At 42.3% G+C, this 26,736-nt stretch overlaps 1 protein-coding gene across 1 annotated transcript; it reads right to left on the bottom strand.

Moving 5' to 3' along the window:
• Positions 1-12,394: 12,394 nt before the first annotated feature.
• Positions 12,395-21,682, bottom strand: LOC144683372 (pepsin A-like). Its single transcript, XM_078546322.1, has 9 exons — positions 21,627-21,682; positions 21,376-21,529; positions 17,757-17,874; positions 16,303-16,421; positions 15,407-15,606; positions 13,889-14,008; positions 13,458-13,602; positions 12,645-12,743; positions 12,395-12,541 (listed from the first exon to the last, which is right to left on the bottom strand). Exons 1-9 carry the CDS (start codon positions 21,680-21,682, stop codon positions 12,395-12,397), a joined length of 1,158 nt encoding a protein of 385 aa, XP_078402448.1.
• Between the last annotated feature and the right edge of the window lie 5,054 nt (positions 21,683-26,736).

Genomic DNA, 26,736 nt, shown 5'->3' with positions numbered 1-26,736 from the left:
AACATCACGGCCAGATTTACCCTTATACAAGGGCACTCTGTAAAGAAATAAAATAAGTTGCAAATGTCATCACATTTTCTGTTCCTTGCTGACATATTATTCATTTCCTCTTTTGTCTTGTGATAATTCCCTACCTGATCATACATTCAGAGAGCTGAATGCAAGCGAGGGTGATGAGCAGCCACTTCATCTTGCCAGTTGGGTTGGTTCCGAGACTCTACAGAATCTAGAGTTTGGGACCTGAGCAGCAACATTTATACTCTCTCTGACGAAACTATTCCATTGTCACGAGTCCTCAGATATGACCATTCAGTATGATAAGTAAGTATTAATGTACTCATGATTAGTTTATCTCAAATATAATCTTTTTAGTTAAGGACAACCTTCACTCTAAGTGGCAAGTAATTAAGAGCATTTGGGTTATAACAAAACACTTTAAGTATTGTATAAATCAGACTAAAAACAATTGTGTTAGAGCCACAAAATATTAATATCACAAGTGCACCAGAAGATAAGTTAACTGCTGGATACAACATTTAACCAGTTCATGTGTGTGGCAGCACATCCACAAACATTCACTCCCTCCACCACCAATGCACAGTAGCAGCAGTGTGTACCATCTGCAAGGAGCTCACCAAGGCTCCTTTGACAGCACCTTCCAAATCCATGAGCTCTATCATCTAGAAAGACAAGGGCAGCAGACACATGGATGCACCACAAATTGGAAGTTCCCCTCCAAGCCACTCATCATCCTGACTTGGAAATATATTGCTGTTCCTTCACTGTTGCTGGATCAAAATCCTGGAACTCCATCCCTAACAGCACTGTGGGTGTACCTACACCACAGCGGTTCAAGAAGGCAGCTCACCACCACCTTCTCAAAGGTAATTAGGGAAGGGCAAGAAATGCTGGCCTAGCCTATGTCACCCACATCCCATGAACGATTAAATCAAAATTTGCCACTGCGGAGGTTGAAGAACCTCTGATGTTGAATTTCCTGGAGGGTACTAATTTATCATGCTTGCATTGAGGGGGCTCAATTGACAACATCAGCTGCAACAGTGATGCCCTGTTGATTTAGAAAAATCATCTGACTCCAACAAGATAAGTTTTGCATTTGAAATTTAGAAATATACTCTTTAGGGGTAGAAATTTCACTTCAGATTTATGATGTGCTGGCTTCAAAAGCCGTAGTCCAGGACTTGAATATGTAATCTGGGTTTACATGTTTGATGCCATGTTAAAATATGGATCTTCTGCATGTTCAAGTTAACTTTATCAATGAAGAGCAGATGGATTCCCCAAATGTTATACCCAATATTTACCCCCTTACCCAAAACCACCAAAGGAGATTAACTGCTTTTTAAATTTGTTCTTGGGATATGTGTCTTACTGGCAAGGACAGCAATTATTACACCAAACTGCCCTTGAGCAGGTGATGGTGAACCCCCTTATCAACTTTTCTGTAGTGGGATGATACAACTGAGTAGCTTGTGGGCCTGGAGCCACATGTAGGCCAGAACAGTTAAGGACAACAGATTCCCACCCCTGAAGGGCATTAGTAATTCAGGTGGGTTTTACACAATAATCCAGTAGTCACATGATCATTTTTAATTAGACTAGCATTTTATTCTAGATTTATTAATTAATTGAATTTAAATTGAGCAAATTCCCTGGTCGGATTTGAACTCATGACTTGGATGTATTGCTAGGTCGTGCCACTGACCACCCCATCCTTGCATTTCCATCCCATTGTTGCAAGTCGGATTTTCCTGTGTACGACTGGCTGCTGCCTATATGTACAAAGCAATCAGGCCCATGCTTGAGTATTAATTCGTTCCTCCATGGCATTGCAATTGAATCCAGCATTTTCCAGCCCAAGAAATGGAAGAAGCCAAGGTTCCTGCTCCTGTTTACTATCCACTGGACTCTGTGGATTGTTGTATCCCTGGACATTGCAAAAAGGCAAGATTACAAAGTGCGATGACCATCATTGTGTCCAACAGCCCACTTGCATTCATTATAAATTCTCAAGTCGTGAAAGGTGATTGGGGTGAATTCAGCAATTGCCAATCGAAGAGAAACTCAACATTTGCTGATAATCTTTGGGAATTGAAGCCATACTGAAGAATTCTGGGCAATCCCCATCATGCTCAGCTGTGGCAAGTGAACAGAGACAGCCTTTTTAACTATGTTTTCCTGCTGAATCATATCTTTGGTTACATCAACTTTGGGTACAATCGGTCACCTTGCCCAAAAACGTCTGGGGACTTGATTTTTCCATTCAGGAGGGCCAATTCCCTTTACACATAACTGTGGGCCGATAACAGCTTGATAACCTGTTGCCCTTTTGGGAATGTATAATATTTAACTTACTATTTCTTGCTCCAGTGCATTTCCATTGTGTGCACTGGCCCAACAAAGGCAGAGAAATAGTTCAATGCCGGGCATGAAAGGATAACCTGTTCGTCCCAAAACTGCTTCTTTCGTATGTGAGTAACTTATATGTTCTGCATTTTACCCATTATGTTTCCCCAAGTTAAATGATCTGACTTTCTGTGAGACAGTGATGCAAAATACAGTGAGACGACAGATGAATGAACCTCTCTGTGCATTGACAAGAAAAGAGTTTCATAACTTTATAAGGAGCCAGGTGTATGTATAATACCAGGCTCCCCTTGTGGTGTAAAGAAGATCATTGTTTAATATTTGTTCTTGTTATCTGAAATCATAATGAGTTACTCTTTATCCAAACAGTATAGAAAACACTAATAATTCAGAGTGTGTCTTTATTAATTCCATTATTGTTCCGTCTTGAATTCTCTTCACAGAATCACAGAATCTTACCGGCACAGAAGGAGCCCATTCGGCCCATCATGCCTGCACTGGCTCTCTAAATCAACCTTATGACCTAGTGCCATTGCCCTGTCTTTTCCCCGTACCCCTGCACCTGGTTTCTATTCAAAGAATCATCTACTGCCCTATTAAATACCTCGATAGAACCTGCCTCCACCAAACTTCCAGGCGATGCATTCCATCATCCTAAAACATACGATACAACAATCACTGTCTCCTAAATGTTCCCCATCTTCTTCAGCAGAGAAACAGGTTCACAACGTTGGTACTGGAATGAAATTGTCAAACCCAAACTACTTCATGGCCAGGATTTTACAGCCCCTCTGGCCCTGGGGGATATTAGGGTTCGCCGAACTGAGTGGAGATTTCAGTGGTTCGCTGCATCCGCTGAGTGGAGACACGCTGTGGTGGGGCAGTAAAACCCTGGCCTATTTGTCTCCCACCTATGTTTCTGGAACTATCCCAATGCCCAGCTGCTCACTCTGACTGGACCACATTCAGTCTCCTATTCACCCTGGAGCTGAGATACATGCCCATGGCCCCTCACACCCTCCATCACAACCTATGCCCCCCCACTCATCCCTATGGCCTCTCAAAACATCCACACCAACCTATCCTGTTCTACATGCCTCAATATTTTTTTATAACTCTATGACATCATAGCGCCACTCATGCCAAACCGTGGCCCCCACACACCACCCTTTTCCTTTACAGCTACCATGTCAATTGACCTAGTATCCAGCAAGGGCAGACATCAGGACCCATGCTGTGATGAGATAAAAGAAAGTTCTATAAAATGAAGCTCTAAGTGTCAATTGCAGACTCCACAACATTTTAAAAACACTCTCATTCAAAAAAAACCCTTTTCTGCATTTACATGCCTTCAACTAAATAACGCCTTATAATAACTTCCAACAAAGTCCCACATAAGAGATTGGCGTGTAAAATTAAAGTGCATGGATTTGGGGGTAGTACATTGAGATGGGTAGAAAACTGGTTGGCAGACAGGAAACAAAGTGTAGGAATAAACGGGTCTTTTTCTGAATGGCAGCCAGTTATTCACAATATATATTAATGATTTAGATGAGGGAATTAAATGTATTATCTCCAAATTTGCAGATGAGACAAAGCTGGGTGGGAGGGTGAGCTGTGAGAAGGATGCAGAGATGCTTCAGTGTGATTTGGACAAGCTGAGTGAGTGGGCAAATGTATCGCAGATGCAGTATAATGTGGATAAATGTGAGGTTATCTATTTTGGTAGCAAAAACAGGAAGGCAGATTATTATCTGAAAGGCTATAATTTGAGAGAGGGGAATGTGGAATGAGTCCTGATCTCCTTGTACACCAGTTGCTGAAGGTAAGCATGCAGGTGCAGCAGGCGGTAAAGAAGGCAAATGGTATGTTGGCGTTCATAGCCAGAGGATTCGAGTACAGGAACAGGGATGTCTTGCTGCAATTGTACAGGGCCTTGGTGCGACCACAACTGGAATATTGTGTGCAGTTTTGGTCTCCTTATCTGATGAAAGACGTACTTGCTATAGAAGGAGAGCAGCAAAGGTTTAGCCCTGGGATGGCGGGACTGGCATATGAGGAGAGATTGGTTCGATTAGGATTAAATTCGCTGGAGTTCAGAAGAATGAGGGGGAATGTCACAGAAACCAATAAAATTCTAACAGTACTAGACAGGGTAGATGCTGGAAGGATGTTCCCAATGGTGGGGGAGTCCAGAACCAGGAGTCACAGTATGAGGACACGGGGTAGGCCATTTAGGACTGAGACGAAGAGAAATTTCTTCCCCCAGAGAGTGGTGAGCCTGTGGAATTCATTACCACAGAAAGTAGTTGAGACCAAAATATTGCATGCTTTCAAGAAGGAGTTAGATATTGTTCTTGGGGCGAAAGGGATCAAAGGGTATGGGGAGAAGGCAGGAGCAGGCTATTGAGTTGGATGATCAGCCATGATCATAAGGAATGGTGGAACAGGCTCAAAGTGCCGAATGGCCTACTCCTGCTCCTAGTTTTTATGTTTCTATATGTACCTATAACAAATATTTCATCATAGTACACAATTCCTTATGACAACAAGCATTGGAGTTCATAGTCCCACATCAAAGAGTCCAGAACCACTTGTAGCTGTCAATTAAACTGTGAAATTGGCAGGCACTCTGCTATGATAATGAATGGTTGTGAAATCAGTCAGAAAGCACTAATCCAATAATGACAACCCTCAGATTATTGTCAACAGACAGAATGAAATATCAAGCAATCATTTTCTAATACACCAGGCAATTATTTCATAGATGTAAAGAGCAGGACCTTTAAATGTCTTGACACTTTTGACAGCTCCCTTGACAGGTGTTTCTAACAGTTGTAACAGGCCCCTTTGACAGATCTATTGACTGTTTCAGTGAGGTTGACAGTAATGAGTTTATGCATTTTTAGGCACACTTATGACTCCCTTGAATAATTCCAAAGGGCACCTGACCTCCACCAAAAGTTTCTTGGGACCAGACCCAAAGGGGTACATTACCACTCCAAAGAGGTACCCTGGCTATCCAAATGAATCGAAAGTTCAAGTATGATGTTACCAGGTCCATTCTGCACAATTCAGGTTTCTCACTGCAAGGCTAACAAAATACCACTTTAGTGGAGTCCACTTAATGACTAAAATAGCCAGTTGCCTCTGTAAAACATGCATGCATGAAATACCCCCTGTCCCTGCAAAAAATGGGAAGTGCCATATTTGGGGTGGGGGGGGCGGGACTTATGGTTTCTGGCCACTTCCATCATTTTGCTACAACAGAGAGGCCTTGCATACTGTCACTTTGTGACATTTCTTACTTTCATTGCTATATCATCCCTCTGACATTGAAATCCTTAGTCAAGAATCACAGAAGCACAGAATCACAGTGCAGAAGAGGTTCTTCGGCCCATCGAGTCTGCACCGACACGTGAGAAACACCTGACCTTCCTACCTCATCCCATTTACCAGCACTTGGCCCATAGCCTTGAATGTTATGATGTGCCAAGTGCTCATCCAGGTACTTTTTAAAGGATGTGAGGCAACCCGCCTCCACCACCCTCCCAGGCAGTCCATTCCAGACCGTCACCACCCTCTGGGTAAAAAAGTTTTTCCTCACAACCCCCCTAAACCTCTTGCCCCTCACCTTGAACATGTGTCCCCGTGTAACTGACCCATCAACGCCGGGCAACTGCAGCACCCTATCCATCCTGTCCATGCCCCTCATAATCTTGTACACCTTGATCAGCTCACCCCTCAGTCTTCTCTGCTCCAACGATAACAACCCAAGTCTATCCAACCTCTCTTCATAACTTAAATGTTTCATCCCAGGCCACATATTGGTCAAACTCCTCTGCACCCCATCCAGTGCAATCACATCCTTCCTAGAATGTGGTGACCAGAACTGCACACAGTACTCCAGCTGTGGCCTCACCAAGGTTCAATACAACTCCAACATGACCTCCCAACTTTTGTAATCTATGGCTCGATTGATAAAGGCAAGTGTCCCAAATGCCTTTTTCACCAGTTCACAAACATGCCCTTCCGCCTTCAGAGATCTATGGACACGCATGACGAGTGTCATGCTCTTCATTGAATACTTCCTTGTCAAATTACTCCTTCCAAAGTGTATCACCTCACACATTTCAGGGTTAAATTCCATTGGCCACTTATCTGCCCAACTGACCATCCCGTCTATATCTTCCTGTAGCCCAAGACACTCAACCACATTATTAACCAACCGGCCAATCTTTGTGTCAACCGCAAACTTACTATTCCTACACCCCACATAGTCATATATGTCGTTATATATAAATGACAAATAATTGGGAACCGAGCACAGATCCCTGGCATCCAGTCACTAAAGCATTCTTCTGTCATCACCCTCTGTCTCCTACAACTAAGCCAATTTTGAATCCACCTGATCAAATTACCCTGTATCCCATGTGCATTTGCCTCCTTTATAAGTCTCCCATCTGGACCCTTGTCAAAGGTTTGCTGAAATCTATATAAACTACATCAACTACACTCCCCTCATCTACACACCTGGTCACCTCCTCAAAAATTCAATCAAATTTGTTAGGCATCACAAAATCATGCTGACTATCCCTGATCAAACCTTGCCTCCTCAAGTGGAGATAGATTCTCTCCTTCAGAATTTTCTCCGATAGTTTCCCTACCACTGACCTGAGGCTCACTAGCCTGTAGTTCCCTGGATTATCTCTACAACCCTTCTTAAATAGCCACGTGCTAGTGAGCTCAGAAATAGTAGAATAGCGCAGGTCAATACATGGCTTAAGAGTTGGTGCAGGAGGGATGCTTTTAGATTGCTGGGCCACTGGGACCATTTCTGGGGAAGGTGGACCTGTAGAAGCGGGACGGCCTACAGCTGAACCAGAGCGGGACTAACATCCTTGCAGGCGGGTTTGCTAGTGCTGTTGGGACGAGTTCAAACAAATTTGGCAGGGTGAGGGGACACAGAATGTTAGCAGAATAGGGACACATCATAATACAGTAAAACAATCAAGTCAGAGGGAGTAAAGCTGCATTAAGTTTCAAGGGAGTAAGGCAAGGCTGGATGGCCTCTACTTTAATGCCAGGGGTATTACAGGTAAAATGGATGAGTTAAGGGTGAGGATTGACACGTGGAATTGTGATACAGTAGCCATCACTGAGATGTGGTTGAGAAAGGGTCAGGATTGGCAGCTCAACATTCTGGGATATAGAATCTTCAGGCGAGACAGGGGAGGGGGTAAAAGTGGAGGAGGCTTTGCATTATTAGTTAAGGAGTCAGTTACTGCAGTAAGGAGAGATGATATCTTGGAGGGAGCATTGAATGAAGCTTTGTGGGTAGAGCTGAGGAGTTAAAATTGGGGCAGCCACATTATTAGGTGTTTATTATAGACCCCCAGCTAGTCAGTGGGAAATTGAGGAGCAAATATGTGCACAATTTGTGGAGGTGTGTCAAAACAATGACAATATGGTAATTATATTACGTGATTTCAACTTTCCCAACATTAATTGGGGTAGACATAGTGTTAAGGGCTGGGATGAAGTGTATTTCTTGAAATGTGTACAGGAGAACTTTTTAGGTCAATATGTAGAGGGTCCAACAAGGGACGGCGCAGTGCTGGACCTAATTCTGGGGAATGAAGCCAGACAGGTGGCTGAGGTGATGGTGGGCGAGCATTTTAGTGATAGCAACCACAACATGGTAGAATTTAACCTTGTTATGGACAAAGAAATAGACAAGTTGCAAAAAAATGTTTTGGACTGGGGGAGAGTGGATTTTAGTAAAATAAGGCAGGATCTGGCCAAGGTAGACTGGGAACAGCTACTTGTGGGGAAATCTACAGAGGAACAGTGGGGGGTGTTCAAAAAGGAACTGGGGAGGGCACAGGCTCAACATGTTTCCTCTAGGTGATAGGAAGGAGTAACAAGCCCAGAGAACCATGGATGACCAGAAATATTCAGGTCACGATGAGAAGGAAAAGAGAGACTTTTAGCAGGTACAAGGGAAGCAAATCAGCGGAGGCATTGGTGGAGTACAGAAAGTGCAGCATGGAGCTCAAAAAAGCAATTAAAAGAGCAAAGAGGGGACATGAGAAAGCTCTGTCTGGTAAAAGTAGGGAAAATCCCAAGATATTCTATAAGTATATCAATGGGAAGAGGATAACTAGGGAAAGTGTAGGGCCCATAAGGGACCAAGGGGGCAATCTATGGGTGGAGCCAGAGGACATCGCTAGAGTGTTGAATGAATACTTCACATCCGTCTTCACCCAAGAGAATGAGGATGTCGAAATCGAACTCGGGGAGAGAGACTGCAAGGTTCTTAAGCAAATTGGTATAGGGAGTGACAAGGTATGGGAGGTGTCCGCAGGCTTAAAAGTGGTCAAATCTTCAGTTCGCAATGATTTGTGTCCCAGACTGCTGAGGGAGGCAAGGGAGGAGATCGCAGGGGCTCTGACCCAAAATTTTAATTCCTCTCTGGCCATGGGGGAGGTGCCAGAGGACTGGAGAACAGCTAATGTGGTTCCACTATTTAAGGAGGGTTGTAGAGGCTCATCTTCTTGAAACCCTGCTCATTAACCTCCTGAAGTCTTCACCACACGACCTCCAACTTGCCAAACTCTGCAAACTCTTAAACATCTAATACCTGTGTCCCTGCTGGATTCCACTGACTCCCAATGCATGAAATTCAAAACATTTGTTCCAATTAATAAATCCTTCCATGCCCCTCCTAATGCTCATGTGGTGAATGCTGATTCACTTTGGTGCTTGAAATGAGCTGCATCTGTTCGGGGCTGGGTTCGAGATCACCTTGTATCAAAAAGTAATCCAAGTCCAGATCAATGTGTGTTCCTGGTTAAATGGGTGAGAAAGGAATTTTTCAATTTTTATTTCCTGAGTTTCTATTTAATTTCTTCCCTCTCCCCAGAGATTACATGGTTCCAGATGGATAGGGAGAGTCTGTACCGTGAGGCATAAGGCATCACAACTACATGGCCAGGCTAAAGCGACCAGTTGGGCTTTTCCATTTTCTGGAAAAGAAATAAATTATAAGCGTACTTTGATAATGGCAAGTAAGCAGGATTTTTCACCACTGAAAATGCAGAGGCAAAGATTTACTAGGGTACGGTACAGGTAACTCTCAAGTTTGTTCCTGAAAGTTTATTATATTGTTTTGCCCGTTACTGATGTAAAACCATTTGCATTCTCCCAAAATCGATTCTTCACCAGCTGAATGTGGGTACTATGCTGGCATGTTTCCAAACCAAGGGAATCTGTCCATGACTCTTTTGTTTTAAAGCCTTTAAGGCAGTAGAAAGCTTCCATCTCATTCAAGTTGAGATCCATATACACAATGGGATTATTGGGTTGGAGGTTATCGTTTCCAGTGAATACTTCAAGAAACTAAACTTTAACAGCAACTTATCTTTCAGATGCTGATCTCCTGTGCATTCCTGATATTTAATACATTTAATTTCATCACATCTTGGCTCAGAATTTGCAGTAGTAGTAACAGTGATGCTGCCAGTGCTTGCTATTATTACTGTGTCAAGCTGACAGCAAGGTCTGGCATTCGCATACGCACAGTTAAACGTGGAAATCAGGAAGTTGCTGTCAGTGATACACTGCTTTGCCACAGGCTGCATTGCCGCAGCTTTTACAGGGTTATACTCATTGAAGTTTAGAAGAATGAGAGGTGATCTTATTGTAACATATAAGATTCTGAGGGGGATTGACAGGGTAGATGTTGAGAGGACGTTTCCTGTCACATGGAGAATCTGGAACTATGGAGCACAGTTTCACATTAAAAGGCATCTCCCATTTAAGATAGAGATGAGGAGGAATTTCTTCTCTCAGAGGCTCGTTAATCTTTGGAATTCTCTTCCCCAGAGAGCAGCGCAGGCTGGCTCATTCAATATATTCAATGCTGAGCTAAACAGGTTTTTGATATACAAGGCAGTTAAAGGCTATGCGAGGCAGGCAGGATAGTGGAGTTGAGGCCACACTCAGATGAGCCATAATCTTATTGAATTGTGGAGCAGTCTTGAGGGGCTGAATATGCTACTCCTGCTCACATTTCTTTTGTTCTTATTCAACAACATCTCTGGCCTTGGAAAAACACATTTTGCAAGCGGCTCATTGCCTCAGGAGAACATGTAGAAGTACCGTCTTTTAATAAATTCTTTTTAAAGTTTTATTTTTGACATTTATGATTCTCCCTTAACTCCATAAGCAACTCCCAATTTGTACATTGCTTTTTGTACTTTGATTTAAATATGAGTTATATTCCCTACGTTTTACTTCCTGCAATGCTGCCTGTGACAATTCTTCAATCTGATTGGGTGATCAGCCTGTCTTTGCCTGCCCTATCTCTGGATGCCACAGATCCACTGAAAAAGGTCCCAAATTGAACCTGACATTGGGAAACGGGATATCTACGTTCTAGAGCCGATCAAATCTATGTGGATAACTTTTGTAAAGGATGTGGACGATGCTGTCCCATTGCAGCTGACTTGAAAATATGTGTGATTGCTTCTTACAATCTTGGGAAACATTGCCGACCATCTTAGAATATCTAGACCAGGGTGCACTGAAACTCAATCTGAAATGGAAATCACAGAATCACAGAATTTTAATGGCACAGAAGGAGGCCATTCCACCCATCGTGTCCGCACTGGCTCTGCAAATGAGCGTTATGACCTAGTGCCATAGTCCTGCCTTTTCCCCTTAAACCTTCACATTGATTCCATTCAAATAATCATCAAATGTCCTCTTCAATGCCTCGATTAAACCTCCCTTCACCACTCTTTGAGGCAGTGCATTCCAGACCCGAACCACTTGTTGGTGAAAAAGCGTTTTCGCACGTCACATTTGCATCTATGAAAATCACTTTAATTTGTGCCCTCTCGTTCTTGATCCTTTTACAAGAGGGAATGTCTTTTCCCCATCTACTCTGTCAAGCCCCCTCATGATTTTGCACATCTCCATCAAATCTCCTCTTCGTCTTCTTCCCTCCGAGGAGAACAGTTCCAACCTCTCCAATCTATCTTCGTAGCTGAAATTTCTCATCCCCGGAACCATTCTTGTAAACCTCTTCTGCACTCTCTCCAATGTGTTCACATCCTTCCTATAATGTGGCGCCCAGAAGTATACACTTGTACACTATGCCATAATATCCAGCATCTTGAATCAATGGGATCTTATATTAGAATTACACTGAGACATAAATAGAACCAGAACAAGCTTCATCAGGCCACGTCCAAGTTTCTGAAGATATTATTGAACAACCATTTCTCATGTGATCTACAAATTCCTACCTGTGTTTGGCAAACTTTGACATGAGTGGATCACCTCACAAGAAAGTTCAAATGTGAAATGAATTCAGGCTCCTCCACACACAGAAGTAAAAGGAACAAGAAACAGGAAAACTGGGAGTATGCGTTGCATGTTGATATTTTATTGAACAATTTTAAGAACGATTGTAATGAAGAGAAAAGGAGAGAAAAGGCTGCCGTGTGATGTTAGGATCACATTTACTTCAAATCAGGTTTCACTGCAGAGGTCATCCACATTCAGCAGAAATGTGTATGTCTCTGGAGTGAATCACTGCACCAATAATATATCACGGCTGAATGTCAGAACCAAAAGACAACAGAGTGAAAGTGCTGCACAATCAGAGAAGGAATACAATTAGACTCTATCAACATTCTCATTTCCAATCCAGAATCAGTGTCCTTAGTCTGTTCCTATAAAAACACACAGTGACAAGCCATTTATTTAATTGTTATTTCTATTTTCATTGTTTTTCAGCTGTGATTTAGTGCAGAGTTCTGCTGAGCACAAACTACAGCCAATTGCCAATTGTATATATTTGTTTATTGTTGTTCAAGAGATGATGACTTCCTCTATTACACTCTGCAGCCAGGTGACAACTGCTGCACTGGGGAGTCGTGTAATGGCTTAAAATGCAGGTCGAGGTGTGCTTTTAATGAGAATACGGATGAAGAAATTAGACAGCCTTAGCGAAACCCATACGAATGCTCCCAAAGTCGAAAATGGAGTAATATTCCCCAATGAACACATCTCCCAGGATCCAGAGGTTTCTACTGGTAGCGGCAAATCCACTGGAGCAGCTTTTTTGGTCGTCAAAAGTTTGCTGTAAGGAAAAGGAGAACAATTAACATTAAAAAAATATTCCTATTGCATCTTCTAAAATTTCAAAGTTTATTCTAGCACCCCATTGCTGTCCAATAACACACCTGCAATGTGTAACCTTGTGGGGGGAGAGGGAGGTCCTCTCCATTGATTGTGAAGACCACATCAGGCATGTTCTGCAGATTGTTACAGTTTATGTTGTACTGTAAGAAAATAGAAACAGCATTCAGTCATTGTGTCAGTATAAAGATTTACAATAACTCATTAATAGTGCAATGCCATTCCTAATTAATCAATATTGAGCTAAAGATGAGGTGAAATTGGAATAAACAAGCAGGATAACAGGAAATGGTTAAAGAGAAAGATTGGCGATTCCCAGTATAGATTTAATTTCCATATAGCAACATCACACCAAAACATTTCTAAATATCAGTGTTCATCTCAATGCCAAAACAATAATAAATAGGATAATGGATTGCACATTTTGTCTTCTGATTCTGTGTACTATTTCTGCATGACATTTTCCACTTGAATAAGAAGGTTCCAAAATGTAAAGACTCCTCACCTTCAATTTGCTACAAATATTGGTGCCTTTCAAATGTTTCTGGGGCAGTATGTCCAAGCTAGTGTGATTGTTGCCTCATATTTGTGAAATTTAATTTAACATCACTCTGTCCTCTCTCTCCCGCCCACTCTACCCCTCCCTTCCCACATACCATCCCCACCCGCACCCACAAGAGGTTGAGGGAATTTCCACAGAGCAAATTATGGATGAGAATTTGCAAGATTTTTTACAAATGTAGCGTGTAGCATTTTGTCATAGTGTAAATGATCTGTTAGAGGCTGCATTGTGAATGAATCATTGATGCACACTCAGACACTCCACATCCACGCCCAATGTTGGAACATGGGTTTACCTTTCCATAGGAAGTTGGAGTTGCTCCAATGCCCTGCTGGATATTGTCAATGGGTGTACTGGGGCCAACAAGAAGAGAAGTACCAGTATCAACAATGGCAGGACAACCTCCACTGCAGGCCACAACCTCACCATCGATTGTCACCCTGGACAGAGAAAAATGCGTCAAGAATTCGTCAAAGACTTAAAACTGCCTCAAGTATTAGACAAATTGAACAATTAATAGCAAGTTGAGTTTACTAGCTCGCTGAGACATTTATTATATCTTCCATAAACGCTGATTCAGCTGAGATCTTAAAATTAGTTTAAGTATTTTATTTTTTCTTTCCTTTTAGTTTGTTTGTTTCAATATAATTTGTTAAAACCATTATCTCAGACTTCAATAGAGAAGCAGAAAATATCTATTCCTCTTGTCGATGGGTAATCACTTACCTGTCAATGAGGATTTCCCAGTAGGCATCATGAATGACAGGAACCCAGTGAATTTGGCCTGTGTAGTGACTTGAATCAATTCCACCAAATAGGATTTCACTGCCAGACTGACCTTGCTGTCTGTAAAACAAAAGAGAATTCAAGAAAAGCTCAGAGATTGATATATTTCCAGTTTAGAGGTAGCACTTAGTAATGTTACTGCCTATTGGGTATTAAATCTAAAATCAACAACTTTCTAAATCAGCTGCTAAAAGTCATTGATTGCAATGTTGCCATAAATACTAAAAATGAATTCAAAATAATAAATTCAAATTGGGGAACTATACCTTTTAAATGAATGATGCGGAATATATTCTGGCTCTGTTTATTGGTTCTATTCTGAATTGGGTTGAAGCACCAGAGGACAAATTCAACGTTTGGAACCAAATCACTTTGAAACAAAGCACCTGCATTGATGTTGAGACTTTCACATCCTGAGAATGGCGTTAAGTTCTTCTCACCCAACTCATACTTTTGAGGTGTATTTAACATTGCAGTGTAGACAAAGGTGGTAGGCAGTTTGTACACAGCAGTGTCCCACTAATAATCTGAGCAAACTCAGTGAAAAGATACCACGGACATCAGTTTCCTGCCCACTTCCCATATCCATCAATTCCATGAGTGGCCAAAAATCTGTCTATCTCAGCCTTAAGTATACTCAATAATGGAGCATCCGCAAACCTCTGGGGTAGAGAATGCCAAAGATTCACAATATCCTGATAGTGAAGAGGTTTCTCAACATGCCAGCCCCAGCCACTTATCCTGACTCTGTGCCCCTTTGTTCTAAATTCCACAGCCAGAAAATAACCTCTCAGTGTCCATCCTGTCAATGCCCTTCAAAATCTTGTATGTTTCAATGAGGCTGTTGTATTTTATGCCTCGGAGATATGCAGAGATGATACACCATTTTCTACTTGCACAGGATAAGATTTATTTACAATGCTTTAAAAATGCCTGCTTCCACACTTGCAGCAGCCGGCCTCAGTTCAGTCTCTGCCTCTCTCTCTCTCTTGAAGTGACCACAGCCAGGCTTAACTAATCATACACAGTGAGCAGTGAACACAGACACAGAATCAAATGTTGAGCAATTGAGCACTACTAGGCTCACCTCTAATTCTTCTAACCTCCAGAGAATATAAAGCTAATTTACTCAACATCTCTTCATTGGATAACCCTCTTACCCCAGGGACCAATCTAGTGAACCTTTGATATACTGCCTCCAGTGCAACTTTATCTTTCCTAGGATACAGGGACCAAAACTGCCCATGGAACTTCAGGTGTGGAGTACAATGCCACACTAAAGTATTGACATTCACAATGTGCTCAAGTTTTACATTCGATTTGAGCCCATGGCATTGACACAAAGACAAGAGCGTTAACAACGAAGGCAAGCTGATTGTTTGAGTGAAAGCTAAATAAGCAGTTCCTGTTTCATTCAGGGAAATAATATGTAGCAACAAGCGCATAAAAGATTTTCACCTTGTTAGGTACACAGAGAAGAGAGGCTCATCCACCAGTCTCTGAGATATCATGTTACTAAATACAGTTGTAGCTCCTGATGCTGCAAGAGATGGAAAGCCCATGCCCAGAATTCCATCAAATTTAAACCAGGAAAAGAGACCACCAGGTTCAGTTGTACTTAAACCAAATTCCTGACCATGGATAACCATGTTTGAAATCTAGAAAAATAAAGTCAAGTGATTATTCATGAGATATTGAGCAGAATGTAATCCTGTGAATTGTATCTTCTCCATAAATTGCACTTAGCAAATAAATTTTCCCACACCCATGCAGCCAATCATGAGCCCCAATGGGTTAGATGACCAATTAAACTTTTTTTTAACAATCCTGGTTCATGGATAAATTTTGGAAAAGAAATGGGGAGTAGCCACATGAGCTTCTTTGAATAGTAGATGGTGGTTGTTTACATCCACTTCAAAGGTTACCTATAACACTATGGCAGTCTCAATCTGGATTATCTGTACAAGTGGGTTTGAACTTGCAACCTTCTGACTCAGAGTGCTACCACTGAGTTAAGGCAGACGACTGACAGATGTCATATCCCACATTCAACGCAAATAGACATAAGGGTGTGAGTTGAACTGAAGGAAGGGAGCATTTTCATCAAATATCTACTGTTCCAATGGAAAGAATTTCAGGCACGTTTTATTACAAATCCTCAACTTGGACGTTGAGACACTCTCTGCTACATCATCATTACACTCCCACGTATCTATTCGTCTTCCAACTGATTGAAACTCATTACTTTTGATTCCAAGATCTTTGTGTCCTTATCTGGAACATATTACCTTAGACATCAATTATCACTGTTATGTAATTGAATTTACTTGATGAAGGGGCTACAATCTACTTACTCTGATAGTGTCATATCCCAGTATTCCTTTCATGGCTCCTGTACCATACTGGATAGATACACTCTGGTTGTTTGAACGATATGTTGATGACAATTTGGGGTTGAATCTTGTATGCACCACTGGAACAGAACATTCATGTCATGAAATTAATAAAAAAAACATTTCACCATTTAGTCTAATACATCAAGAAACTTTTGTGCCAGAAAAGAATCAATTACTCACATTTTTAAAAGTTTCTATTTTTAAAAAGCACCCACCTAATTTTCTTTAGCCTCTTAGGTGTATTACTGGTTCCCTTTTCCTTGGAATGAGGTGCTGAGAATGTGAGGAGGATCAGAAAGCTGTGTTCATGTGTGAGGTGGAGCCCTGAGTTGGACATGTGTGTGCACGTGTGTGTCCATGTGCACACTTACAATGGAAGACAGTCTAGGGGAGACCCTCTTGTTAGCCTAGCCATTGGATAAGCTTAAACCTAATCAAATTTAACATGACACCAGAATGGTCCCTGGGAGAGGGATTTTTGCTATCAGGTCAGGTTGGAGAGTCTGGGGTTGTTCTCTTTGGAGCAAAGGTGATTGAGGGAAAATTTGATAGAGTTGTAGAAGATAATAAATTTATGATGAGTTTAGATAAGGTAGAGAAAGAAAAGCTGTTCCCATTAGCTGATAATTTAAAGACCAAGGGTGCAGATTTAAGGATTCGGGCAAAAGATGCAAGCGGATGTCAGGAAGAACTTTTTTAAGCAGTGGGCAGTAGTGACCTGGAACTTGCTGCCTACAAGAATGGGAAGTAGAAATAATCAATGATTTCAAAAGGAAATTGGGTGAGAACTTGAGGAATATAAACCAGCAGGGCTATGGGGATAGAGCCATGGAATAGCACTGACTGGGTTGCTCTACAGTGAGCTGGCATGGACCCGATTGGCTAGATTGTCCCCTCTGTGCAGTAATGACTTCATGACTCTATGACTCAGCGTTATGGAGAATGTACCTTTGATGTGTACTTTTGATTAGTTTAGTATTTTTATGAACTGACTTATCACTAAGGTTTCAAAACGTTGTTCCAACAGGTTCCAGATTTTCAATTTGCTTTGTTGCCGCAAAATCTCCACCGTCCATTATCTTTGCCAGTAACCATCCGATCCAGGAGTGTGAACTGGAAATTATTTTACACTAATGCTAAGATCTTAGTGTAACTTCAACCTAAGATTTATCCATATCCAGAGGGAGACAAAGAACCACAGCGAAAACCTCCAAGAAATCAAAGCTCGGTTAAATTTCTCTCCGAGCCCAGAGATAACCAAGCAAAATTCTAGGGTTTCATCCAATCTTACAAAACACACTGTTCAACTGTGACTATTGTAGAAATTTGACTCTCTTCCTAACACAACTGACCTTAACATGAAGACAATTCACAAAGGGAAGTATGTTAACAGCAGGGTAATATTTACTTACTGCATGACTTTTCAGAACAGTAAACTGATGGGACCCAGAGATTGGATGAGCCAGTGTCAAAGATGACGGTGAAGCTCTGTGGTGGATTCCCAATGCTGATTGCTCCATAGTATGACAACTGTCAGCAAAAAGAAAAAGACCAAAATATATCACCTGGAAATATATCATTGTGTTATTAGGCTCAGGTTCCTCTACACCCATTAGAAAATGTAAATCTTCCCATCACTCCTTTATTCTAATCACATGATGCAGAAGTAGAAGAGTGTAGCTATTTAAATGCAAGAGATTTAATGAGTAGGAATAAGCAATGCATCTGTTCCTATGTATTATGCTGAATAATATACTTCATGGCTAAGATGCTGTTGCACCTTTCATTCATGTTCTCTTTTAACTTCAGGTCGCTTCTCAACTCCAGCTGATGCTAACAAGACTGATAGCATTGTTAAACACCCACCCAGCAACACAAGCCAGGCTCATTAAAGGTACCCAGGAATATTAACCCAGTAACCATCAGCATTGGTTCGACAAGCAGCTGCCAGTTCACAGGTCTACAGAAATCACAAGTAATTTCTCACAATGAATCAGAAGTTTCAAATCCAGATCAAAAGGATTCAATGTTGTGATCACCAGCTTTTCATAGAAACATAAAAGACCCATCATGTCCTGCTAACTTGCTAGAATAGCCATTCATCTAGGCCTACATCCCCCGCATTATCCCCGTGTTCCTGCAAGTATTTTCTCTTCCGATAGTTATGCAATTTCCTTTTCAAAGCTGCAATTGAATCTGCCTCCTCCACCCTTTGAGTCAGCACGTTCCAGATCCTAACCACCGGCTGTGTAAAAAATGCATTGTCCTTCTGTTTCCTTGTGTTCTTTTGCCAACCGCCTTAAATCAGTAACCACTCGTTCTTGACCATTCTCCCAATGATTTTGACAACCTCTATCAAATGTACTCTTAATCTTCTCTTTAAGTACAACAGCCCCAGATTTTTCAATCCATCCATGGAACTGAAGTTTCTCATTCCTGGAACCATCTGGTAAATCTTTTCTGTCCCCTTTCTAATGCCTTTCTATCCTTCCTATAATGTGGTGCTCAGAATTGGACATTTGACTCCAGTTGAGGTTGAATCAATATTTTGTCTAATGGTTCATCATAATTTCCTTGCTTTTATGATCTGCATGTCTCTATTTATGAAGTCACTGCCATTGTCCCTTTTATTCGATGGCTTCAACTTTGATGACAAGTTGTTATGTGGCATTTTATCAAATGCCTTTAGGAAGTCCATGTATGAATGAAGAGTGCAGGAGGGCATGCCAGGAGCAGCACCAGGCATACCTGAAAATGAGATGTCAACCTGGTGAAGCTATAACACAGGACTACTTGTGCACCAAACAGCATAGGCAGCAAGTGATAGATAGGGTTAAGTGATCCCACAACCAACAGATCAGATTTAAGCTCTGCAGTCCTGCCACATCCAGTCATGAATGGTGGTGGACAATTAAACAACTCACTGGAGGAGAAGGCTCCACAAATATCCCCATCCTCAATGATGGAGGAGCCCAGCACAGCAGTACAAAGATAATGCTGAAGCATTCGCAACAATCATTAGCCAGAAGTGCCGAGTGGATGATCCATCTCGGCCTCCTCCAGAGGTCCCCAGCATCACAGATGCCTGTATTCAGCCATTTCGATTCATTCCACGTGATATCAAGGAACGGCTGAAGGCACTGGATACTGCGAAGGTTATGGGCCCTGACAATATTCCGGCAATAGTTCTGAAGGCTTGTGCTCCAGCACTTGCCGCGCCACTAGCCAAGCTGTTCCAGTACAGCTACAGCACTGGCATCTACCCAGCTATGTGGAAAAGTGACAGGTATGTCCTGTACACAAAGAATAGGTCAAATCCAACCCGGCCAATTACCGCCCCATCAGTCTACTCTCCATTATCAGTAAAGTAATAGAAAGGTTCATCAACAGTGCTATCAAGTGGCACTTGCTTAGCAATAACCTGCTCACTGATGCCCAGTTTGGGTTCTGACAGGGCCACTCAGCTCCTGACTTCATTATAGCCTTGGCTGAAACATGGACAAAAGAACTGAACTCCCGAGGTGAGGTGAGAGTGACTGCCCTTGACATCAAGGCAGCAGTTGACCAAGTGTGGCATCAAGGAGCCCTAGCGAAATTGGATTCAATGCCAATCAAGGGGGAAATATCTACAGTGGTTGGAGTCATACTTAGCATATAGTAAGATGGCTGTGATTGTTGGAGGTCAGTCATCTCAGCTCCAGGACATCACTACAGCAGTTCCTCAGGGTAGTGTCCTTGACCTACCCATCTTCAGTTGCTTCATCAATGGCCTTCCTTCCATCATAAGGTCAGGATTGGGGATGTTTGCTGATGATTGCACAATGTTCTGTACCATTTGCGACTCCTCATATACTGAAGTAGTCCATGTCCAAATGCAGCAAGACCTGGACAATATCCAGGCTTGGGTTGGCAATTGGCAAGTAACATTTGCGTCACATAAGTGTCAGGCAATGACCATCTCCACTCACAGAGAATCCAACCATCGCCCCATGGTGTTCAATGACTCATCACTGAATCCCCCACTATCAACATCCTGGGGATTACCAGTAACCAGAAACTGAACTGGACTAGCCATATAAATGCTGTGGCTACAAGAGCAGGTCAAAGGCTTGGAATCGCATTATGAGTGACCCACCTCCTGACTCCCCAAAGCCTGTCCACCATCTGCAAGGCACAAGTCAGAAGTATGATGGAGTACAACCCGCTTGCCTGGATGAGTGCAGCTCCCACAACACTCAAGAAGCTTGACACCATCCAGGACAAAGCAGTCCACTTGATTGGCACCACATCCACAAACATTCACTCCCTCCACCTCTGACGCACAGTATCCGCAATGTGTCCCATCTACAAGATGCACTGCAGGAATTCACCAAGGCTCCTTACACAGTACCTTCCAAACCCACGACCACTGCCACCTAGAAGGACAAGGGCAGAAGATAGATGGGAACGCCACCACCGGGAAGTTCCCCTCCAAGTCACTCACCATCCTGACTTGGAAATATATCGCCTCTCCTTCAATGTCGCTGATTCAAAATACTGGAGCTCCCTTCCTAACAGTATTGCAATGGTTTAAGAAGGCAGCTCACCACCACCTTCTCAAGGGCAACTAGGGATGGACAATAAACACTGGCCCAGCCAGTGAAGCCCACATTCCATGAATGAATAAAGAAAAATATCAAATTCATGACCCTGATCAACTTGCACTGTTACCTCATCAAAATTTATAATCAAATTCATTTTACATGATTTATGTTGAACAATTCTATGCCAAATTTCCTTACTTAATCCACATATGTCCACCCAACAACAGATAGAACAGATGAATCCCATCCATTGACAATTGCCGTGTAAATTATAGCAGGTTAAATATCTACAGCACAAGGTCTACTAGCACAGTTTATATGCCACTGAATTATTGCCCTTAACCAGCAACTGGCTCTGAGATTAACATAGATTACAGGTGGAAGCTGCAATAAATGTAAATTAAGATGTAGTTTTCTCTTTTGTTTGGTAAACTGAGAGATTACTTACATCCAAGTAGTTAATCATTGGTTCACTTGTCTCCAGAGTTAAGGGTTGTTCAAACTTTGAGCAGGGATCATATGGATGATTCTTCAGGAAGTCTTCCAGCAACCCTTTCTCCTTAAGAACATCACGGCCAGATTTACCCTTATACAAGGGCACTCTGTAAAGAAATAAAATAAGTTGCAAATGTCATCACATTTTCTGTTCCTTGCTGACATATTATTCATTTCCTCTTTTGCCTTGTGGTAATTCCCTACCTGATCATACACTCAGAGAGCTGAATGCAAGCGAGGGTGATGAGCAGCCACTTCATCTTGCCAGTTGGGTTGGTTCCGAGACTCTACAGAATCTAGAGTTTGGGCCCTGAGACGCAACATTTATACTCTCTCTGACCAAACTATTCAATTGTCACGAGGCCTCAGATACGATCATTCAGTATGATAAGTAAGTATTAATATACTCATGATTAGTTTATCTCAAATATAATCTTTTTAGTTAAGGACAACCTTCAACCTAAGTGGCAAGTAATTAAGAGCATTTGGGTTATAACAAAACACTTTAAGTATTGTATAAATCAGGCTAAAAACAATTGTGTTAGAGCCACAAAATATCAATATCACAAGTGCACCAGAAGATAAGTTAACTGCTGGATACAACATTTAACCAGTTCATGTGTGTGGCAGCACATCCACAAACATTCACTCCCTCCACCACCAATGCACAGTAGCAGCAGTGTGTAGCATCTGCAAGGAACTCACCAAGGCTCCTTTGACAGCACCTTCCAAATCCATGAGCTCTATCATCTAGAAAGACAAGAGCAGCAGACACATGGATGCACCACAAATTGGAAGTTCCCCTCCAAGCCACTCATCATCCTGACTTGGAAATATATTGCTGTTCCTTCACTGTAGCTGGATCAAAATCCTGGAACTCCATCCCTAACAGCACTTTGGGTGTACCTACACCACGGCGGTTCAAGAAGGCAGCTCACCACCACCTTCTCAAAGTTAATTAGGGAAGGGCCAGACCAGTTAAGGACAACAGATTCCCACCCCTGAAGGGCATCAGCAATTCAGGTGGGTTTTACACAATAATCCAGTAGTTACATGATCATTTTTAATTAGACTAGCATTTTATTCCAGATTTATTAATTAATTGAATTTAAATTGAGCAACTTCCCTGGTCGGATTTGAACTCATGACTTGGATGTATTGCTAGGTTGTGCCACTGACCACTCCATCCTTGCATTTCCATCCCATTGTTGCAAGTCGGATTTTCCTGTGTACGACTGGCTGCTGCCTATATGTACAAAGCAATTAGGCCCATGCATGAGCATTAACTTGTTCCTCCATGGCATTGCAATTGAATCCAGCATTTTCCAGCCCAAGAAATAGAAAAAGCCAAGGTTCCTGCTCCTGTTTACTATCCACTGGACTCTGTGGAGTGTTGTATCCCTGGACATTGCAAAAAGGCAAGATTACAAACTGCGATAACCATCATTGTGTCCAACAGCCCACTCGCATTCATTATAAATTCTCAAGTCGTGAAAGGTCATTTGGGTGAATTCAGCAATTGCCAATGGAAGAGAAACTCAACATTTGCTGATAATCTTTGGGAATTGAAGCCATACTGAAGAATTCTGGGCAATCCCCATCATTCTCCGCTGTGGCAAGTGAACAGAGACAGCCTTTTTAACGATGTTTTCCTGCTGAATCATATCTTTGGTTACATCAACTTTGGTTAAAATCGGTCACCTTGCCCAAAAACGTCTCGGGACTTTATTTTTCCATTCAGGAGGACCAATTCCCTTTACACATGACTGTGGGCCGATAACAGCTTGATAACCTGTTGCCCTTTTGGGAACGTATAATATTTAACTTACTATTTCTTGCTCCAGTGTATTCCCATTGTGTGCACTGACCCAACAAAGGCAGAGAAATAGTTCAATGCCGGGCATGATAGGAAAACCTGTTCGTCCCAAAACTGCTTCTTTCGTATGTGAGTAACTTATATGTTCTGCATTTTACCCATTATGTTTCCCCAAGTTAAATGATCAGACTTTCTGTGAGACAGTGATGCAAAATATAGTGAGACGACAGATGAATGAACCTCTCTGTGCATTGACAAGAAAAGAGTTTCATAACTTTATAAGCAGCCAGGTGTATGTATAATACCAGGCTGTCCTTGTGGTGTAAAGAAGTTCATTGTTTAATATTTGTTCTTGTTATCTGAAATCATAATGAGTTACTCTTTATCCAAACAGTATAGAAAACACTAATAATTCAGAGTGTGTCTTTATTAATTCCAGTTTTGTTCCGTCTTGAATTCTCTTCACAGAATCACAGAATCTTACCGGCACAGAAGGAGGCCATTCGGCCCATCATGCCTGCACTGGCTCTCTAAATCAACCTTATGACCTAGTGTCTCCTAAATGTTCCCCATCTTCTTCAGCAGAGAAACAGGTTCACAACGTTGGTATTGGAATGAAATTGTAAAACTCAAACTACTTCATGGCCAGGATTTTACAGCCCCTCTGGCCCTGGGGGATATTAGGGTCCCGCCGAACTGAGTGGAGATTTCAGTGGTTCGCTGCATCTGCTGGGTGGAGACACGCTGTGGTGGGGCAGTAAAACCCTGGCCTATTTGTCTCCCACCTATGTTTCTGGAACTATCCCAATGCCCAGCTGCTCGCTCTGACTGGACCACATACAGTCTCCTATTCACCCTGGAGCAGAGATACATGCCCATGGCCCCTCACACCCTCCATCACAACCTATGCCCCCCCACTCATCCCTATGGCCTCTCAAAACCTCCACACCAACCTATCCTGTTATACATGCCTCAATGGTTTTTTATAACTCTATGACATCATAGCCCCACTCATGCCAAACCGTGGCCCCCACACACCACCCTTTTCATTTACAGCTACCATGTCAATTGACCTAGTATCCAGCAAGGTCAGACATCAGGACCCATGCTGTGATGAGATAAAAGAAAGTTCTATAAAATGAAGCTTTAAATGTCTATTGCAGACTCCGCAACATTTTAAAAACACTCTCATTCAAAAAAAACCCTTTTCTGCATTTACATGCCTTCATCAAAATAACGCCTTATAATAACTTCCAACAAAGTCCCACATAAAAGATTGGCGTGTAAAATTAAAGTGCACGGGATTGGGGGTAGTACATTGAGATAGATAGAAAACTAGTTGGCAGACAGGAAACAAAGTGTAGGAATAAACGGGTCTTTTTCTGAATGGCAGCCAGTTATTCACAATATATATTAATGATTTAGATGAGGGAATTAAATGTAATATCTCCAAATTTGCAGATGAGACAAAGCTGGGTGGGAGGGTGAGCTGTGAGAAGGATGCAGAGATGCTTCAGTGTGATTTGGACAAGCTGAGTGAGTGGGCGAATGTATCGCAGATGCAGTATAATGTGGATAAATGTGAGGTTATCCATTTTGGTAGAAAAAGAGGAACGCAGATTATTATCTGAAAGGCTATAATTTGAGAGAAGGGAATGTGCAACGAGACCTGGATGTCCTTGTACACCAGTTGCTGAAGGTAAGCATTCAGGTGCAGCAGGCGGTAAAGAAGGCAAATGGTATGTTGGCGTTCATAGCCAGAGGATTCGAGTACAGGAACATAGATGTATTGCTGCTATTGTACAGGGCCTTGGTGAGACCACAACTGGAATATTGTGTGCAGTTTTGGTCTCCTTATCTGAGGAAGGATGTACTTGCTATAGAAGGAGTGCAGCAAAGGTTTAGTCCTGGGATGGCAGGACTGACATATGAGGAGAGATTGAGTCGATTAGGATTATATTCGCTGGAGTTCAGAAGAATGAGGAGGGATGTCACAGAAACCTATAGAATTCTAACAGGACTAGACAGGATAGATGCAGGAAGGATGTTTCCAATGGTGGGGGAGTCCAGAACCAGGGGTCACAGTCTGAGGACATGGGGTAGGCCATTTAGGACTGAGATGAGGAGAAATTTCTTCCCCCAGAGAGTGGTGAGCCTGTGGAATTCGTTACCACAGAAAGTAGTTGAGACCAAAATATTGCATGCTTTCAAGAAGGAGTTAGATATGGCTCTTGGGGCGAAAGGGATCAAAGTGTATGGGGAGAAGGCAGGAGCAGGCTATTGAGTTGGATGATCAGACATGATCATAATGAATGGCAGAACAGGCTCAAAGTGCCGAATGGCCTACTCATGCTCCTAGTTTTTATGTTTCTATATGTTCCTATAACAAATATTTCAACAAGCATTGGAGTTCATAGTCCCACATCAAAGAGTCCAGAACCACTTGTAGCTGTCAATTAAACTGTGAAATTGGCAGGCACTCTGCTATGATAATGAATGGTTGTGAAATCAGTCAGAAAGCACTAATCCAATAATGACAACCCTCAGATTTTTGTCAACAGACAGAATGAAATATCAAGCAATCATTTTTTAATACACCAGGCAATTTTTTCAAAGATGTAAAGAGCAGGACCTTTAAATGCCTTGACACTTTTGACAGCTCCCCTGATAGGTGTTTCTAACAGTTTTAACAGGCCCCTTTGACAGATCTATTGACAGCTCCAGTGAGGTTGACAGTAATGGGTTTATGCATTTTTAGGCACATTTATGCCTCCTTTGAATAATTCCAAAGGGCACCTGACCTCCACCAAAGGTTTCTTGGGACCAGCCCCAAAGGGGTACATTACCACTCCAAAGAGGTACCCTGGCTATCCAAATGAATCCAAAGTTCAAGTATGATGTTACCAGCTCCATTCTGCACAATTTAGGTTTCACACTGCAAGGCTACCAAAATATCACTTCAGTGGGGTCCAGTTAATGACTTAAATAGCCAGTTGCCTCTGTAAAACATGCATGCACGAAATTCCCCCTGTCCCTGCAAAAACTGGGAAGTGCCATATCTGGGGTTGGGTGAGGGGGTGCGGGACTTATGATTTCTGCCCACTTCCATCATTTTGCTACAACAGAGAGGCCTTGCATACTGTCACTTTGTGACATTTCTTACTTTCATTGCTATATGAGCCCTCTGACATTGAAATCCTTAGTGAAGACTCACAGAATCACAGAATCACAGTGCAGAAGAGGTCCTTTGGCCCATCGAGTCTGCACCGACACGTGAGAAACACCTGACCTACCTACCTCATCCCATTTACTAGCACTTGGACCATAGCCTTGAATGTTATGACGTGCCAAGTGCTCATCCAGGTACTTTTCAAAGGATGTGAGACAACCCACCTCCACCACCCTCCCAGGCAGTGCATTCCAGACCGTCACCACCCTCTGGGTAAAAAAGTTTTTTTCACATCCCCCCTAAACATCCTGCCCCTCACCTTGAACTTG

This window comes from Cetorhinus maximus, chromosome 8 (assembly GCF_964194155.1).
Source record: "Cetorhinus maximus chromosome 8, sCetMax3.hap1.1, whole genome shotgun sequence".
Taxonomy (NCBI): domain Eukaryota; kingdom Metazoa; phylum Chordata; class Chondrichthyes; order Lamniformes; family Cetorhinidae; genus Cetorhinus; species Cetorhinus maximus.
Note: the sequence above shows the minus strand (reverse complement) of the source record. Positions and strands in the feature narration are given on the sequence as shown.

Excerpts from the sequence above, each read along its gene's own strand:
- LOC144683372 (XM_078546322.1), bottom strand. The coding sequence starts at position 21,682 with ATGAAGTGGCTGCTCATCACCCTCGCTTGCATTCAGCTCTCTGAGTGT. Across the intron at positions 12,744-13,457 it reads CTCCAACTTCCTATGGAAAG|TACAACATAAACTGTAACAA; the intron begins GTAAACCCATGT and ends ATTTTCTTACAG. Across the intron at positions 12,542-12,644 it reads CACAAGGTTACACATTGCAG|CAAACTTTTGACGACCAAAA; the intron begins GTGTGTTATTGG and ends TTTTCCTTACAG.